At 36.1% G+C, this 19935-nt stretch overlaps 1 protein-coding gene across 1 annotated transcript; it reads right to left on the reverse strand.

Moving 5' to 3' along the window:
• Positions 1-7790: 7790 nt before the first annotated feature.
• On the reverse strand, positions 7791-11211 carry LOC107608961 (glucose-1-phosphate adenylyltransferase large subunit 1). The gene is made up of 13 exons (XM_016310754.3): positions 10556-11211; positions 10305-10439; positions 10068-10238; positions 9847-9939; positions 9688-9771; positions 9546-9601; positions 9300-9393; positions 8998-9183; positions 8820-8900; positions 8597-8683; positions 8404-8508; positions 8153-8320; positions 7791-8048 (listed from the first exon to the last, which is right to left on the reverse strand). The coding sequence occupies exons 1-13, from the start codon at positions 10766-10768 to the stop codon at positions 7947-7949; spliced, it is 1575 nt and encodes a 524-aa protein (XP_016166240.1). The 5' UTR covers positions 10769-11211; the 3' UTR covers positions 7791-7946.
• Positions 11212-19935: the final 8724 nt, after the last annotated feature.

Here is a 19935-nt window from a genome sequence, read left to right on the forward strand (position 1 = left end):
TAGATTATTTTTTAAGTTTGTGTTCCATTTACATAATTTATTTGGTATAGGCATTTGTTATTGTACATTTAATAGCTATTGGATAATTTCCTCTTCAATGCATTATGAAACTCGTGTTGTGTTTAATGTGTTTATATATTAAATTTTTAATAATTTTATTTAATATTTAATTAAACTAGTTGAACTCCGGTTGAATTTCGATTGAACCTGTAAACCAGTAAATTAGTCATTTCATCGGTTTATTGACCGGTCCGATTCTTACAACTTTGGTCAAAACTCTTGACATGAACTCAGTTTTGGCTTTCGAAGAATGGAGCCTTGGTCATACGTGCTTCACTCACTTCGGTGTTGTTTTGTGTATAAAAACCGTAGAGAAAATAAAAAATTAAGCATGTCTTGTCAAAATATGTAGAGGTGAATATAGCTCAGATCTTCTTATACTTTATCTGACTGATATGAAGAAAGGGTTTATTCTCATTGTACAAAGTATTGTATTACTTGTAATTTAAGATGTATAACGTAATATTAATTTATATTTTATTAATGGATTAATTAAGTGCATTTAAAACACACCCTTTTTATATTGAAAAATCAAATTTTTAAAGATATTTATTAACAAAATCCTTTTTTAGAGTTTACGCATTATAAACTAAATGTTTAGGATGAAAATGTGCAGATGAGCCTGACTCTTTGAAAAATTGGGACCATTTTACTGGTTGAAGATTGGTTCACTTATTATTTGTGAAAATCGTGCATTTATTTGTTGAAATGTTGTAAAGAGATAGGATCATGATAGCATAGATTGATTGTGTGATAAACGGCCCCTGAAAATCGTTACTGAAAGTACTACAACTTATTGGTTCATCAGAATTTATTAAAAAAATCTATAAACATTAGTTGGGTACATTATTCATGATTCATCGAACGGCTGCCCCTTCATGGATTCCCTCCAATCTTCAATGGCTTTGATCATTATAACACATATTGTATCAAGATATTTGCATATCCACCATCATTATATTCATTCATCCTTTTCATAAGATTATTATTAGTATATATGCTGATCAAAACTCAAAAGCCTATAACAAAAGTATGCATTTATATATTGTTAATATATTATGCCACAGATTTGGTTCATAAAATTAAAGCCACCTGATTAGCAAATACTTGTAACCTGAGTCATTAGGGTAGCACCATGAATTTATGGTTGATAGACCCTAATAATCATATGATATCATATGGGGTGAGGGGGTGTATTCAGTGGCAGCTCTGCAATCATAGTCGGAAAAAAATGAAGAGTGATGAAGGCCTTAAAACAGATAATAAGATTTCACAAAAGTTCATTTTATGCAAAGGAACCATTTATGCTACTCCACAATCACATATATACCAGTTTTTTACATTCTAAGAAAATTTGAAAACGTAAAAACAGAATCACATATTTTAAAGTGATCATGATTAATTACCTTAACCCTATCAGAAAAGGAAAATTAAAACAAAAGCTAGGAATTGAATCATGATATCGGTCCTATAAAATAAATGGTAGTTGGCAGCTAGCAAGCGACGACCCAGGACGGTCCACGATCCACAGCGACTCGGCGACGGCGAGGATCCGAAACCAGAAGACGACGACCCGACAAGTTGTTTCTGTCGCCTGCGATGAGGAGCCTAGGAAATACCGCGAGACGTTGAAACGCCGGCGAGTGTGAAGGAGACGAGACTCGAATGAGACCGAAAGAGACGCCAATCGGCTAGTAACAGTGAGAGAGAAGAGAGAGTTTGAGTATGAGAATTGAGAGTGAGAGACGTTCTTTTGAGAGTTGAAGGTGATAAGAAAACCCAGAACATGAAGCACTTTTTTTTTAGTTTTTTAGATGTTTAATTTTTTTAATATGAATGTATGAGATATTGAGATAAGTCTCAATATAGTCCCTGAAATTGCACCCGAGTCTCATAGTAGTCCCTGAACTTAAAAGTTACCCATATTCATCCCTGAAGTTGCATTCCGGGACTCAAACTTGTCCTTCCGGCAATTTTTGCCCACCTGGCGCTACCGGAAAGCTGAGTTGGCAGGTTTTGTGACACGTGGGCATTACAACGGCTAGCTGATGTGGCAGAGTAAACTGTTCGGAATCAATTTGGTCCCTCAAATCAAGTTAAAACCCTAATCCCCAATTTTGAAGCCCACAGCGCTCTGTCTTCTCTTCTCTTTGGTTCTCTGTTCTTGTCTTCCCCATCTTTGAAGCCCGACTGTTATGGCAAGCGCGAGCAATGCAGCTGGGAGCTCAAACAACCCACGATCATTTGGAAGCATCATGAGGAGAATGAATAGAAACAAAGAATCGTATTTGCCAGAATTGTGTGGCTGCGGGTCGAGACCAGTGCTGCGGTGGTCAGGGACGGATTCTAATTAAGGAAGACCGTTCTTGGGTTGCCCAAGCTACAATATAAGTATTATTGTTGTTGATTGTTGTATTTATGGATAAAAAATTTGCTGACTGAATTTTCTTGGCTGTGCAGACTATGGGTAAGAAATGGTGTGGATTGTTTTTGTAGGTTGATAAAGTTTTGGAAGATGTCATAGCATGTGACGATAGAACAAGGCATTCAGTTGACAATGAAGAATGGAAGATGAAAATTGTTTGGAAATTTGGTAGATTAGAGGCTGAAATTAGGGTTCTAAAAATGGGGAGATTTTGTTGTTTGTGTTCATGCTGCTGATTGTAGTTGGTGTTCTTGTATTAAAGTTGGATAGACAACAGGGTCAACTATATCTAGCAAAAAATAAATGACATGCATGTTATATGCATATGTTGTTCATGTACTTGTTCCTGTCCTTTTGTTTGAAAGAAATGCAAATTAAAGTGTTTGATTATATGCATACTTCTATTCCTGCACTTCTGTTTAATGAAATGGAAATGAACAGGGTCTGAATTACTTTTAATTTTGTAACACAGGACAAAATATAACCAAAAAGCTAACAAAACTCAATTCAAGAAAGTCATAATTCATATTGGTAATGTTTCATCCAAAAAAGGCATTATAGAGGCAAAACACCAAGTATATCAAAGTTGTTAACATTTTGACCTCATAAGTTTCAGATACTGAAATCCCCAACATTAAGACAACGTTTAAGAAAGCATACATGGTAAAAGACTTCAGCAAAATAGATACACAAAGAAGTTTGCAAGTGATGAGCGGATAATTTATACGCTTTTTGGCATTGTTTTTAGTATGTTTTTAGTAGGATCTAGTTACTTTTAGGGATGTTTTTATTAGTTTTTATGTTAAATTCATATTTTTGGACTTTACTATGAGTTTGTGTGTTTTTCTGTGATTTCAGGTATTTTCTGGCTGAAATTGAGGGACTTGAGCAAAAATCTGATTCAGAGGTTGAAGAAGGACTGCTGATGCTGTTGGATTCTGACCTTCCTGCACTCAAAGTAAATTTTCTGGAGCTACAAAACTCACAATGGTGCACTTCCAATTGCGTTGGAAAGTAGACATCCAGGGCTTTCCAGAAATATATAATAGTCCATACTTTGGCCGAGTTTAGACGACGCAAAAGGGCGTTGAACGTCAGTTCTATGCTGCAGTCTGGAGTTAAACGCCAGAAACACGTTACAAGCCAGAGTTGAACGCCAGAAATACGTTACAAACTGGCGTTCAACTCCAAGAATGACCTCTCCACGTGGAAACTTCAAGCTCTACCCAAGCACACACCAAGTGGGCCCCGGAAGTGGATATATGCATCAATTACTTACTTCTGTAAACCCTAGTAACTAGTTTAGTATAAATAGGACTTCTTACTATTGTATTTGACATCCTGGATTGTATTTTTAATCCTGTGATCTCGTTTTGGGGGCTGGCCATTCGGCCATGCCTGGACCTTTCACTTATGTATTTTTAACGCTAGAGTTTCTACACTCCATAGATTAAGGTGTGGAGCTCTGCTGTTCCTCATGAATCAATACAAAGTACTACTGTTTTTCTATTCAATTCAACTTATTCCGCTTCTAAGATATTCATTCGCACTTCAACATGAATGTGATGAACGTGACAATCATCATCGTTCCCCCACGAACGCGTGCCTGACAACCACTTCCGTTCCACCTTAGATTGGATTATCTCTTGGATCTCTTAATCAGAATCTTCGTGGTATAAGCTAGATTGATGGCGGCATTCATGAGAATCCGGAAACTCTAAACCTTGTCTGTGGTATTCCGAGTAGGATTCTGGGATTGAATGACTGTGACGAACTTCAAACTCGCGAGTGCTGGGCGTAGTGACAGACGCAAAAGGAGGGTGAATCCTATTCCAGTATGATCGAGAACCTCATATGATTAGTCGTGCTGTGACAGAGCATTTGGACCATTTTCACAAGAGGATAGGATGCAGCCATTGACCACGGTAATGCCTCCAGATGATTAGCCATGCAGTGACAGCGCATCGGACCATTTTCACAGAGAGGATGAAAAGTAGCCATTGACAATGGTGATGTCCTTACATAAAGCCAGCCATGGAAAGGAGTAGGATTGATTGGATGAAGACAGCAGGAAAGCAGAAGTTCAAATGGACAAAAGCATCTCTATACCTTTATCTGAAATTCTCACCAATGATATACATAAGTATTTCTATCTTTATTTTCTGTCTATTTATTATTTATTTTCGAAAACTTCATAACTATTTTATATCCGCCTGACTGAGATTTACAAGGTGACCATAGCTTGCTTCATACTAACGATCTCTGTGGGATCGACCCTTACTCACGTAAGGTTTTATTACTTGGACGATCCAGTGCACTTGCTGGTTAGTTGTATCGAAGTTGTGAATGAAAAAGGATTTATTAGGACGTGCGTACAGAGTTTTTGGCGCCGTTGCCTGAGATCACAATTTCGTGCACCAGCAAGCCTTGTAGCATTCCCCTGTGTTGCACCTTGCATAGGGTTAGGTGGGGGATTCCTTGCTGGTTGACTGCTTCCTAGTGGATTGCTACTCCCTAAAGTTATTTTTTCATCATGCTTGGAGAAATTTCCTTTTAGAGGAACCACATCATGAATTTCGACAACCATGTTGGTTGGCCAGCCATGAACTTTGAACTTCTCATAGTCTGGGTCACCAGACCACATCGGGACCCAACTTTTTGATTCCTTCACTTTTATAAAAAGCTGTCAGACACTTGTTTTTGAGCACCAAAATAGTCCCTATACTTTTATAAGTGATATCAAACTAGTCCCTAAACTTATATAAGTGACATCAGACTAGTCCCTAAACAGCAATGTTACATACGAACAGGACATTATGCAGCATGTATAACCACCATCAGCCCAGGAATAATTCAGCATATATAAACAACAACTTATTGAAGGTATTGAAAATAGTGTATCTGTGAAACAATGACTCCATTAGTTATTTCAAGAAAGCAGGTATTGAAGGCGATTGATAAACAAAAATAAAAGAGAAAGTATACCTGAGTGGATTGAGCTACAGCAATTACTCGAGAACTGAACCTCACCGAATAGACAACTGATCAAAATTCCAGTACATAGACATAAGCATGGAATTTCATAGAATAAAATTGAACAGTGGTTGGCAGATAGTTGCCACTCATTTGGCCTCCAACGATAGCCTAGAAGAAGTACCTGCTGCAAGATTCCACCCTTGCTCTCCAACTTGTCAAATCCCGCTCAGATTACCTATGCGAATTTAAAATTAAAATCAGATATCACTGCTAGTAATAGATTGGAAATGTGAAAGGATAGAATAATCAATTATTGTCCACTAATAAGAAAGAAATAAACATTATTGATGTCACATCAAGAAATCAAATTCAGCTGTGCTGAGAAAGTGTTACATCAAGAACATTATTTTGATGTAATTAAGGATAGCAGTTCTCTAGACACTCACTTGAATCTTGATGGATCAAACTATTAAAATTTATATTCCCTTTCCAATAACTAATCCACTAGTCCAAACGAAATTCATCAAACAGCTTGACTATTCCAATAGCTAAGTTAATTTGATTGGCAATTGCAAAACTTACTTTATAATTAAAGTTAACACAAAAATATCTGAATGTAATTTTATTGTACCATATATATGCAAGACATCAATGATATATTACATTCAGTTTAACTAAACTAACCCAATATAAAGAAAAGGAGTTAGGTAAATTAGTCAAATTCAGAATTCATTATCATGACACATTAAGTTCGTTTAAGAAGATTAATATGGATATCCCGAATGAGGTACAAAAAATTGGTGAGCTACAAGAAATTTCAAATCTCAAAAGATCTTTAGTTCTAGTGTGATCGTGCAAGGTCAAAGTTCAACAAAAATAGGCAAGTTGTACAACCACAAAGGATGCCTTAAAATTAAGATAACTCTGTCCTTAAAATTAAGATAACTGTCTATCCAAATTGCAAAAACCCGTTGCACTACTCTCTTAAATAGTCCCTGCATCAACATGTTCAAAATTTTATCCTACAAAGTATCATTGCAGAATAAACACAATGAAAAAACAAGGCACATGCTCACCCACAACTTCATAAAATAGCAACAGCAAAACTTTATCAGCAAGTGCATTAGTGAGCCTAATTTCCACAGAATAAAATCTTCATCCTGGACAGGCCCAAAATGAAGAGTTGCAGTTGCACACAACATACTACAAACTCTCTTTAAAAATATGCACCATAACTCCTTATTCAAACACAAAACAGTACTAAAAAGCTAAATTACTAATTAAAAGGAACTGAAATGCCAACAGAGTAAAGCAACTACATTCATATATGCAATTGGGTTTCTAAGTTCTAACCAAATATCCATCCTTTTATATCCATAAATACAGCATTCAACAACAATAATACTTACATTGTAGTTTGGGCAACCCAAGAACGGTCTCCCTGGATTAGAATCCATCCCTGACCACCGCAGCACTGGTCTCGACCTGCAACCACACCATTCTGGCAAACGCGATTCTCTGTTTCTATTCATTCTCCTCATGATGCTTTCAAATGATCGTGGGTTGTTCGAGCTCCCAGCTGCATTGCTTGCACTTGCCATAACAGTCGGACTTCAAAGCTGGGGAAGACAAGAACAGAGAACCAAAGAGAAGAGAAGATAGAGCGCTGTGGGCTTCAAAATTGGGGATTAGGGTTTCAACTTGATTTGAGGAACCAAATTGATTCCGAACAGTTTACTCTGCTACATCAGCTAGCCATTGTAATGCCCACGTGTCACGAAGCCTGCCAACTCAGCTTTTCGGTAGCACCAGGTGGGCAGAAATTGCCGGAAGGACAAGTTTGAGTCCCGAAGTGTAATTTCAAGGATAAATATGGGTAACTTTTAAATTCAGGGACTACTATAGGACTCGAATACAACTTCAGGAACTACATTGAGACTTAACTCATGAGATATCAGGGTTCATGAGCAAGCATTAATAAAATTGAAAATTTTCTTTTAGTGTGATGAATAACTAAAGATGTTTTTGTTTTATTTTTTAAATTATTTAAAATTATAAAACTAAAGTTAGTTGAATTTTAAAATTTAATTAATTTAAATAGATAATTTTTGTTCGATAAAAAAAAGAATATTTAGATTTTTTTTGTAAAATTAAATAATTTTTTTTGTTTAATTAAATTATAAGAGTGTTTTAGTAAAATTATTGATATAATATATATTTTTCTAAAAAAAATTAAATGTTGACATGGATAATATAATCCACATGTCTGTTTGTTATTTATTTATGCTTTTATTGTATCGATAGGTATGAATTTATCATTGTATCGGAGTAAACACCAAAAACATTTCATCAAACTACTTAACTTGAATGCATCATGATTTTCATTCATTGCTTTTATTATTAATTTTACATGGTAGGGAGTGGGGGAAAGGGGAAGCTTCTATTATACATGTACAGCAGCCCCCTACCATCCCCCAAACTGTGTTCATATGACGGTGCTATCTTGTATTGTTGCCTTTTCCATTACAACGGTGATTCCTGATCGAATGTAGAACCCATCTGCTGACCTATCTGCTTCTTCAACTCCCTATACAGAGAAAGCAATGCATTGGTTCGGTTAGGCATACACACACACACACACACACTGGACCGGAATAACTGCTAACTCATCAAAAGGGTAGCTATGCTTACTTCTCTGTTTGCAATGATGACATCTTTCCCGATCTTTGCATTCTTGTCAATAATGCAGTTCCTAATTTTGGTGTTCCTTCCAATCCCAATTGGGACTTTCCCTTCTGCCATCAAAGAAGCAATTTCGGCTTCTGTTTGGTAATAGTCTGCTCCCATCATTACAGTGTCCTGTAAAACATGGTTTCATCATAAAATGAGTGTTGTGCTGCATGGACTGGACCGTCCTTGGTCAAGAATTTATGGTAACTTACCTGAAGCTCAACGCCATAATCCAACCGCGAACGTTCACCAACAATGGAATGTTGGACTGTAGATTCTCTAAGGAAACATCCGTGAGAGATAATTGCATCCACAATCTGCCAAAGAAAAACTCAAATACAATGAGTGAGAGATCTTATGATGATGTTTTTTATACTTAAGATTCTATAAGATAGACTATTGTACCTTGCAATTCTCAATCTTTGTTGGTGGTAGGAATCCTGGAGATGTGAAAATGGGTTTCTTGGGATCATAAAATTCGAACTTTGGATTCTGCAAGATAGTAGCACAAAGCAGATATTAGCTCTAATAAACTGAACTACAACAAACAAATTTTGTCACTCTAGCAGGCTCATTGTATCGCAGAATGAGGATAAGAAAATGAGAAAAATGGCTTGGCTAAACCCACCTCTTTGGTAAGAGCAAGGTTAGCATCAAAAAAGGATTTTATTGTTCCAATGTCTTCCCAATAGTCTCCAAAAAAGTATGACTGCAAAAATTCAACTTTACATTGTTAGCTCCTGATAAATGGCAGATAATGTTCCTTGTAGAATGGATAGAAAAACATTTCGTAGAATTTCTCTTACATGGACATTGTATTCCTCCACGGCTGAAGGAATGATTTCAGATCCGAAGTCATTGGATGCAGGATATCTCCATTTCAGAAGATCGAGTAAGACATCTGTTTTGAATACATAGACCCCCATAGAGGCAACGTATGGTGACATTGATGCATCTTGAGGTGACAACCCAAGAAAAGAGGTATCTACATGCTGCAAAGAATCAAACATAGATACAAATGAAAGTTTAAGATTGCAAATGAAGTCCATATAATCTGTGTATGTTTTAAGTCTATACTAGCAAAGCTTTGCCATGTTAGATGCATTACCATTGCTTTTAGATCATCATCCTTTGGTTTTTCTGAAAATTGGATGACTCGGCCTGTGTCATCTACTTTGACCAGTCCATAATCTGATGCACGGCTGAACAGAAAGCAGGCAAATGGCAATTAAACAGAAAAAAAATAATAAATTTGGAATTTTTATTTTGAAAAAAAGTAGTTGCTTCTATTCACTTTAGAGTGAAATTTAAGTAAAATACTTGTATTATAATAGCAGAAAAAGACTCAAAATACCTTTCTCCCACAGCAGCGCAAGAAACTGTGATATCAGCATTTCTATCAACATGACTCTGTTTATTTGTTGTAGACACATGAGAAAAGTTTGGAAAATGATATGAAGTAATTATGAACCTGATATAACAATCTGAATATATACCTGCACGAGATCCATGTAATCCATTCGGTATAGATGATCTCCGGCCAAGATCAATACATTCTCAACATTTCTGTTCTTGGCATCCTACAAAAAATATTCTATTAAAAAACAAAGAAGAGAGGGCATATAATCAATTGACAAATAAAATCAGTTCCCCACCTCAAACACCCATGTAAATTGCCTCACAGCATCAGCAGTTCCTTGGAACCAATTCTTTCCAGCTTCTCCTGGTGTTTGAGTAGCAGCCAAAACCTGTTTGGCACTTAGTTGAATTTGATTAGTCCTCATGAATAGAAACAAACTCTAGTGGCTTCTATTTGTCTATCAATAAAAGCTAGTAGAGTTGCCGCCCAATGTCCATGTTAAGGGTGGTGACATACCTCCACAAAGCCATCCCCAAAGCTGATGCCATTTCCAAAATAGGTGCGTGCAATGTGACGATTTAGGGAAGCAGAGTTGAACTGTGTCAGCACAAATATCTTGTTAATGCCACTGTTGATGCAGTTACTCATTGGAATATCTATGAGCCTGTAGCATCCACCAACAGGTACCTGCAAAATGCACACAAAATTAACGTTGTACCGCCAAGATTAAAAGGGTAAGACTGTTGCGCTTACAGCAGGGGTTGCAGCTCGTTTGGTGAGAGGAAAAAGATGAGCCCCTGATCCTCCTCCCAGTATGATGGAAACAACATTGTTTGGGTCAGCCCCAACCTTTTTCTTAAGGAAAGATGGCACTTGTAGTGTCTGATTCTGAAATTGAAGTGCATAATAAAAATAAAAATGCAGCCAAGGAAACAAAGAACATAATTCTACAATCATTCAAAAGAATAATCTTTTTTTTTTTCCCGTTCCAGAACTGATCTTACCAGGGTTTGTTTGGTGGAATTTTTTGAAGTAAGAACAGCAGAAACACCGCCAGGCTTGACCCACTTGTGGGCAGCTTTAACGACACGGGGGCTGCTATTGAAGCTCCTTTTGATTCTTTCACCGAAGAAGCCATTCTCTTGATGAAAGATATCACCTTTCTCTGTGTTTGGTAAATGGGTATTGGCTTGGAAGGTCACACATGCAGACGCCATTGCAGAAAAGAAACCTCCAGATGAAACAAAAACCAAACAAATGAAGTAGGAAGAGTTTGATACAACGAAAAAATGGGGATCCCGAGAAGCAATCAGAAGAGGTAATAGTTAAGAATTTTGAAGGTAAATTATTGGAGGGAATGTGAATGTGAACGATCGAGTGGTTTTGAAGGCTAGTAATGGCCGCCTTTATTGGCTTGTGAGCCAGGGAGAGAGACCCTAATTTATTATGACTAATGAATGAATGACTTATTTTTATGATATAATAAGGTTGGGGAAAAAATCTTCTGGTTTTGGTAACGTGAAATCCCCTAAAAGAAAAGACAATAGTAGAAAAATAATGAATGACCCGTATTGATTGTTTTTTCCACTATAGCCCATGGCTCTGAATTCCCTTAGTCCAAGTTTCTAGGCGTCTCTTACACATGGCCAACCCATTAACCGACGAAATGCAATGCCATTTTCGTATATAAATTAATCTTTATTCTAATTCCTACGGTTGTTATTTGGTTTTACTCGTTCGCGTGTCACCATTTCCATTGGAAAGTGGGGTTTGTACATGTCACATGTCCAAGTATGCAACAGTGCATGCTAGCTAGAGCTATGCATTGATAGATCGAGATTTTTTACTTTTGTTGAGCTTGATTATGAACCAAGCTAATCATATGTTAGATGTAAGATTGGTATGTGATGTTGATTGATATTTAAGTTAAAAGTTTTTTTTTTTGATTGTTCATGTTATCTTCCATTTTAACATATTGTCAATATGAATTCTATTTAATAATTAATTGTTGGCTAATGAATTGCAAGAATGACAATAAATAAGATAGGAAAGAATTTGAATTTAATTTTAATTTTATCTGTAGGTTGAAAATATTATAATTATAATTTTATATTCGTAGATTATCAAAAAGATACAACATTATTATATAACTTAATGATAATTTAAAATAAAACTGATTTTATAGAAAAAAATATATTAAATTATCAATTAATGATCTTCTCTTTGCCGTTAAAAATTTTTTACATTTAATGAGAGGTTCTTGGTTCAACATCTACTTAAAATATATTTTTTATATAAGTATATAATATATTTATATAGGGTTGCTACATGTCCAAAGTGAAATTCAAACTCTTCGCACTTATTTAATCGAACGAGTAAACTAATCACTTAACCAATTTAAATTAGTTATTTAAGTTAAGAATTAATTATTTAACTGAACGATTATGCATGTATCTTAATCCTTAATACAAACATAATCATTTCCATCCAACCAGATAATTTATTACAAAAATGTCTAATAACTAAAGAAAATTAATTAAAAATAATCATAATTTACTTTATTTAGTATTTATTAATTGTTACGACAATTAATAAATATTAAATAAAATAAATTCTGGCGGTTTGTTTTATTTTTCTAGCATTTCCGAATTTATTGAGCGGTTGATTTTGTGGGGGATTCAGATTTGAATTAGAAATTTAAAGATAGAATTTTTTTTCATTTTATGTCTTATTAAATACACTACAAGAAAAAAGGCCTATGGCCACGCTTTTTTCTTGCCACGCTTCAAAAGCGTGGCCAAAAGTGGTCAATGGCCACGCTTTTATGAGGGTGGCGATAGATTATAGATTTGGCCACTTTTTTTATTGCCACGCTTCAAAAGCGTGGCGAAAAGTATCAACGGCCACGCTTTTGTATGGGTGGCAATTGGTTAGAGAAACGGCCACGCTTTTTTTTGCCACGCTTCAAAAGCGTGGCCATAGAGAGAAACAAGGACGTTTTGAAAGCGTGGCGACAGGGTTTCATTACGGCCACGCTTACAAAGCGTGGCCATATCCTAGTACTCTTTTGGCACGCTTTAAAAGCGTGGCCAAAAGTTTCTTTTCTGCCACGCTTCAAAAGCGTGGCCGTAGAGCAAAACAGTGACGTTTTAAAAGCGTGGCGAGAGGGGCTCCAACCCATTGACCCTAACCCGGCCCCTGACCCAGCTCCCAACCCGGTCCCCAACCCGGTCCCCAACCCAAATACACTAACCCTAATCACTCGAAACCCTAACCCTGGAAGAGCGCCTCCCATTACCCCCGCACTTCGCCCTGAACCCTTCACCCTTCGCCCTTAGCCTTCGTCACTCGAAACCGCTCATCGAATCCGCTTATCGCACTGTTAATCTTCGTCACTCGCCCTTAGCCCTTCACCCTTCTTCATCTTGTTAATCTTCATCTTCGTCTTCCGCTCATCGAATCGGCTCATCGCACTGTCTCCTACCTCGGCGACCTTATGGCCTCCTTCAGTTCAAAGATGTCCGTACTCTCTCTCTCTCTTTCATAAACTCTTCCTCACTTCAATTCCCTCTTTGATCGCCGTTTCGTTTACTAGCTTTTGATAATTAGGTTTTTCTTTACTTTCCTTCGTTTTCGATTGTTATTTGAAAGATGATTTGTGTGTGCTTGTTGATCTGAGGAAGCTGTAGTTCCTGTTTGAGAATGACTTCTGCTTCACTCTCATCGTGCTCAATTCGGCGGCGAAGGAGGAGAATCCAGCTGCGAGGGCGTTGGTTTCTTCGAGCAAGGCTGAGGCTGAATCCGAACAAGGAGCACAAAGCGGATGAGTACGAAGACTTGCAATTGATGTACTGCCCAACGGTTTTCACCGCGCTGGAGAGGTACCTTCCGCCGAACATGCTCAATGCGCGACGAACACAAGGTATATGCTCCGCGCAGCGCAGACCAGAGTATGGTGCCTCTTTCTTTCTTTCTTTCTTTCTTTCTTTCTTTTAAGTTTTATTTTTCAGTTAATTTTCAGTTGAGGCTGGTAAATTGCAGAATAGTAAACCTTAGGATTCCTTACAATGAACAGATTTCTCCAACTGAAATTTGAGGTGCGCTTGGATCTAATCAACTTCTTCCGAGAATTTATATCGCTTTTGTGTTGTTGGTCGGAATTCTTCTGTTTAGTTCTCTTTTCGTGAACGTGTCTTGAATCTGGTTGTGTTTGGAAGCCCCTTCTTTCACTAGTAATTTCTTTTTCTTTTTAGTCCGTACACACATACACACACTAACCAAAGAAGTAAAAACTATATGTTGCTCCGAGCTGAGTTAATTTCTGTCTTCGTCATAATCATTTTACTTTGTTTACTCATTTGTGCAAAGGGGTTATGTTTTATTGTTTTGCACTTATCTTCCATTTGATGAGATTTATATGAATACTTTATTTGTTAACCTTTTATCATAAAGTTTGGAGAGACACACTTGGATTATTGTTGCACAACAAATTTTATTATGTGAAAGATGTTCTTTTGAAATTGGAGTCGTGATCTGATCCTTTATTTTAGCAAATCTAGTTTTTCACCTTGTTGGGATGCACCCACCAGATACCATGACATCCAATCCAAGCATTGGTGTAGGGGAAGATTAGTATGAGTCGTCATATATGAAAGTTTACTTTGACAGGCTTTTCAGTTGAGGCTGTTGTGGTCAAGATCAAGCAACACACAAAGATTGTGTTTGTTTGACAATGGATATTTGGTTGCTGAGATTTTGCGTTTGATAGATACATATTTGGCTGCTATAAATTATTTTAACATTTCTGATCTTGTTTATATATTTTATATTGACTGCTTGGGTGATTCCTTACAATGAACAGATTTCTCCAACTGAAATTCGCGGTGTGCTTGGATCTGTTAATCAACTTTTTATATGTATTGGGATTCTTGCAGCATTAGTAGCCGGTTTGCCTCTTGCAGGAAATCCTATATGGTATTGATCTATTTATTTTTCTTCTAAATACAAATATCAAATAGAGATAGTAACATATATATGATTGTTAACCTTGAAATTTTGTTGGCAGACAATGTTTGGAATTTTGGTTATGCATGACTTAACAGCAGCAAGTCAAGGTTCTTCTGAACCTGAAGCAAAATGGTTTGATCTTTTTAGTAGCCGGTATCGGAAAGGTATTCAATAATTTATGATTAATCCCAAATTCCATTAACCAGGAGAAATAAAAATCTAGTGTAACTAAGCACAAGTTTGGTGCTCCCTTTTCAAAATATAAGATTGCTTTCAATATTTAGTTTACTCTGAAATTAATTGATGCTTTGTGAATTGGTGTTGCAGTTGTCAGTGTTGGAGCAGCACTTTTCTTGTTACAGCAGTTTGCCACATCAATGGAAGATTTGGAACCTTACGACTGTTCCAATACACCATATGGTTAGTCTTATGAGATCTCTTCTTACAAGCTTTTATAGTGTGCAATCAATTAGTCTTTTCACAATTCCATCACTAGATTGTTAAGAGATTTGGAACCCTTTCTTTTTATCTTTTCGTCAACCTTCCTTCCTTTCTTGTTGAATAAGAGGAGATAGATTGATGTAGTTTTTTTTATTTAGCAGATATGAATACTTTTCAAATGGTTTTGAATATCTTAAGAGATAGTTAAGTTCGAGTTAGCTATAGATACTGTCATTTTAAATTTGCTTGATCTGGTAAATTTTGTGGTTGAATGTATACTAAAGAGAGATTTGAGATGACAATTCATATATCATATCACAGAAAAACGTTTCATTTTTATCAACTCATGATTAATTATTAAATGGGTCAACATCCTTAAGCTTGCTTTGTTATATGCTTATTAAAATGGAGTTCTGTAAAACCATTTAATTTCTTTATTTTTTTGGGGGATTAGGACTCGAGGTTATTAAAAATGAAGATTTTGTTCCATGCTTTTTCTTTATTTATTACTGAAATGAAAGTTTCTTTCTTCTGGTGTTAAATGACCCAAAATGAATAAGTTCTTTTCAGCTGGAAGGCAAAATTCTAATAAGTTCTTTTCCTTCTCTTCTCTTTTGGCCTCAGATCTTTTCTTGTTTTTACCGAGACTTCCTCCTTGTCATGGTTTTGGAGATTGCAGGAGGAGTCATGGATGAACTTGCAAGCCCTATAAGTCCAGTTTTAGAAGAGAGATAAATTGAAATCCTTTAAAAATATTTGAGGTAAAATTAAAACTTGATATAGTTTTGCTCTCTCTTGATTAGTGACTACTGTAATACTATAGGGTAATTTCTGACTATCTAGATTGCATTTGCACCCCTGTAGTGGAGACACTTCTCCCATTTGTATTACCATGTTGCAGTTATGAACATAACTTTTCTTGTTAATGATTTGGTTTGAAATCTATAGTTTTGTACGACATTAGTCATGTTTTTTGGTTCAGGGTTTCTTTAATAATTGAAAATTACGGATCAGATAGTTTTTGCATTATATTCTTGATTTAGAGTTCACGTGACTTTCTCTAATCATATGATATCTAAATATTTCTTTGCTTTTGCATTGATGCATTTATTCTTATAGAGCTGCTCATGTTTATTCGGAAGCTAGGAGGGTGCATGCTTTCAATGACGTTATGTCATCAAATCTAAGGTGAGATCGAATCCTTGTTCTTTTATTAGTGTTTCATTTTCTGTGCTCTTCATTTTCTATTTGAGTGAACATTTTTATTTTACTGTATTAATAGTACATGAATAGTTGACTCAAGCTTCCTGTACAGTCTAAACCCCAAGCAGTATTATATATATATATACTTGATTTTCTGTTTGATTTCTCAAGCTTTCTGTTTCATATGCTGATTCCTTTCATGATTTGTAAATGTTGGACACTAGATTTCTCAACCAAGTAAATGTGCAATGCAGGTTTAGTCGCACAAAATTCTAAATCAACTGGATATGGGTCGCGGGGTCAGTGTAGGTGGTGGTCAACTGGATATATTCTAAGATCTATATATGATCTTGCTTGCTTAGAGGATGAAGTTGATTTCCTCGCAGCTCAATCAGAGCAAGACCGACTGAAAAGGAATAATGTCAAATTCTGGCATGTTTTTCGATCAAAGGAAATCAAATTGGCTTTCCTTGTTGGAGGAGGACTTCTGGTAATAATGCTTGTTTCCTTTTCTTTTATTCTTTAATCTTCTTTTAAAGTTTTTTTACAAGATAACACATGTTTTGGTTTGCGGCTTTGAGTAATAAGCTAAAAGAAAATAAAGCTAGTGTTGCCTAGAATGGAAAGTGAAGCTTCAAAATAATTTATCAATTTTGTATTTGGTTTTGCCATCTTTTGCAGGTAAAAAAGTTCACAAATGTTTCCGAAACAATTATGTATGATCTAAGGGAAGAAAGTTTAAGAGGGCTAGAGGAAAGAAGAATAGCAAAGGACTTAGGATTTAAGTTGTATTGTTTCTGTATTTTTCTTCCGTTTTTAGTTTTAGAATTTAAACTCGAGATTTATTTTGTATTGGAGTATTAGTTTTTTAATGTATAAAACAATTATAGCAAAAATTATATATGTCACTAATTATTATTTGATTTGTTTTGTAATAAAAATTGCATATTATATTTATAAGTTTGATAATAAAAAAGAACTGAAAAATTTATATTTTGTATTGATGAAGGTAAAAATTAGAAAAAGGATTTTTTTTTTAAAAAATTTTATAAGGCTATTGCCACGCTTTTAAAGCGTGGCCGTATCTCTGGTTATGGCCACGCTTTTAAAGCGTGGCCATATCTCGCTATCGCTACGCTATAAAAGCGTGGCCATATCTCTCTGTCGCCACGCTTCAAAAGCGTGGCCATATCTCTCTATCGCCACGCTTCAAAAGCGTGGCCATATCTCTCTATCGCCACGCTTCAAAAGCGTGGCCATATCTCCTACATACGGCCACGCTTTAAAGGGTGGCTATTTGTAAAAAGCGTGGCAAAAGAAAAAGCGTGGCGATAGGTCACCAAAAGCGTGGCAATAGAGCAACCGCCACGCTTACATACGCCACCCTTTCAAAAGCGTGGCGGTAGCTCAAAAAGCGTGGCAAAAAGCTATCGCCACGCTTTTTTCAACTTTTCGCCACGCTTTAAAAGCGTGGCAACAGAGCTGTTTTCTTGTAGTGATAATTTAATAGAAGAGATTATTATGCACTCTATTTCCAATTACGTGAGCAGTCATCAGCATTGCTAGAGGTCATACTGCTATTTTTAATTTTTTTGAGTTCTCTTTTTTATTTAGTTTGAATAAAAGAAAAAAAGGTAAATTTTCTGCTGTATCCACATACCATTTATCTCTACAAAATACGAGACTAAATAGAACGATTTTTTTAGAAGGTTTTTTTATTAAAATAAATAAAGAAAAATCATTAATTCCTCAATTACGCATGCATGAAAATAATTTGAAGAATACGCAGCCCATGTCATGTAAATCATCCACGAAATGGGTTTGCTTACCAATTCCGAAGAGCCGCCCATGAAATGGAGAGATTGACTGACAAATCTGCGTGGAAGTCCAACTCAACTATGGCATCTATGAGATGGGACATGACAGTGGCGGCGGCAGCAAAATGGGTATTGCAGCTGAGGCGACTACGAATTGAGGCAAGGCGTGACTGACACACGCAAGATGGATCATCTCTATTGCGGCGCTCACGAAATTGCCACAACAATTGCGGCAGCAACGAGATGGTATGGATTTTTGTTGAAGGCTGCAAGTTTCCAGTGCGTCAGTTCCGTACATGCATGCATTTGGTGCATGGAGTGGCAAGGTTGGGGTTGATGAATTGGTGTGTGTATGTAAAGGGCAGACAGGGTAGGGGACCAAGTGCTTCATGCATTGAAAAATAGTGGAAGAGAGGCTTAAGAATTGTAAATCGTGGAAAAGAGGAAAAAAAAAAGTGAATTTTGGCTAATATTTTTGTAAGAGGCCACTTAGATAAAGATGTTAAAAACGTCTTTTTTTTTAAGATATTTTTTAAAAAATTAAAATTTAACATATATAATTAATTAAATTGTGTTATTTTTATTAAAATTAGACTGGACAAATCAATCTAGCCAAAAAATTAATAAATTAAATTTTAAATCAGTCTAAATTAATATTTTTTTATAAAAAATGACTATAATATCCCTAATTAAAATATCCCTATATATATATATATATATTAAAAACTCTAAATCCTAATCATATGACGACGGAAGAAAAAAAAAAAAGGATAGAATTTAGAATTTTCAAAGCTAATATATATAATAAGAGTATTTTAGTCATTTTCTATAATAGGAGTATTGTAATCATTTTTTATGAAAAATAATATTAATTTAGACTGAATCAAAATTTGATTAACCATTTTTTGGTCAAATTAATTTATCTGTCTTATTTTGACAAAAAGTAACAGATTTAATCGATTATATGTGTTAAATTTTAATTATTGAAAAACATCTTTACAAAAAGACGTTTTAGACGTCTTTATTGAAGCGTCCCCTATTTTTGTGTTATGGTTTGAATATAAAAATGTAACATGGGCGATGGTATTGGTATGAACGTGGAAGAAAATCTTAATCGGTTAGACGAAGGGCATATTATCGCGCATTTGATTCATAAAGTTAGTGTCGTGTGGTTAATTTTGTCATTAGTCTCTATCATTATTTAATATTTGCTAGTGTAAACTTAAGTGTGGTATTCCGATTTCGATGTTGCAGCCCGCACGTGTTCTGACGCCGCATGGCACACTTATTGATGTTTTCATGTCGGAGCGGTGGATCCAAGCATGGATCTCAGGCGGCGGAGACTTGAACCATATTTACGACAAGCAGGATTCTATTATGCGTCATTAATAAGGCATTTTGAGTATGACAATCCGCTGAGTAAGTGCATTTGTTGAACGATGGCGACCCGAGACGTACACATTTCATCTCCCGTAAGGTGAGTGTACCATAACACTAGAGGATGTGGCTATGCAGTGAGGGTTATCCATTGATGGCGAGCCTGTTAGTGGTACTCTAAGGTCATGGAGCAAGTTTCACCAGAGAGATATATGGCAATGGTGCAAAGAGCTACTTGGTGTTGTTCCACCCGGACATGTAGGGACAACGAAGTACAACATAAGGCTGAAGTGAATCAGAAGTTGTCTTCAACAGATGCTGCTTGATGCAGCAGATGATGTCATGATCCAGTATGCTCGTTGCTACATTTTGTATTTGTTGGGCGGCGTGCTACTACCGGACAAGGCCAACAACACAGTCCACGTTCGCTACCTACCTTTGCTGGCCACGTGCTACATATGAACGTGGACTGTGTTGTTGGCCTTGTCCGGTACTAACACGCCGGCCAACAAATACAAAATATAGCAATGGACATACTG

The sequence above is a fragment of the Arachis ipaensis genome, chromosome B7, assembly GCF_059453495.1.
Source record: "Arachis ipaensis isolate K30076 ecotype BB chromosome B7, ASM5945349v1, whole genome shotgun sequence".
NCBI lineage: Eukaryota > Viridiplantae > Streptophyta > Magnoliopsida > Fabales > Fabaceae > Arachis > Arachis ipaensis.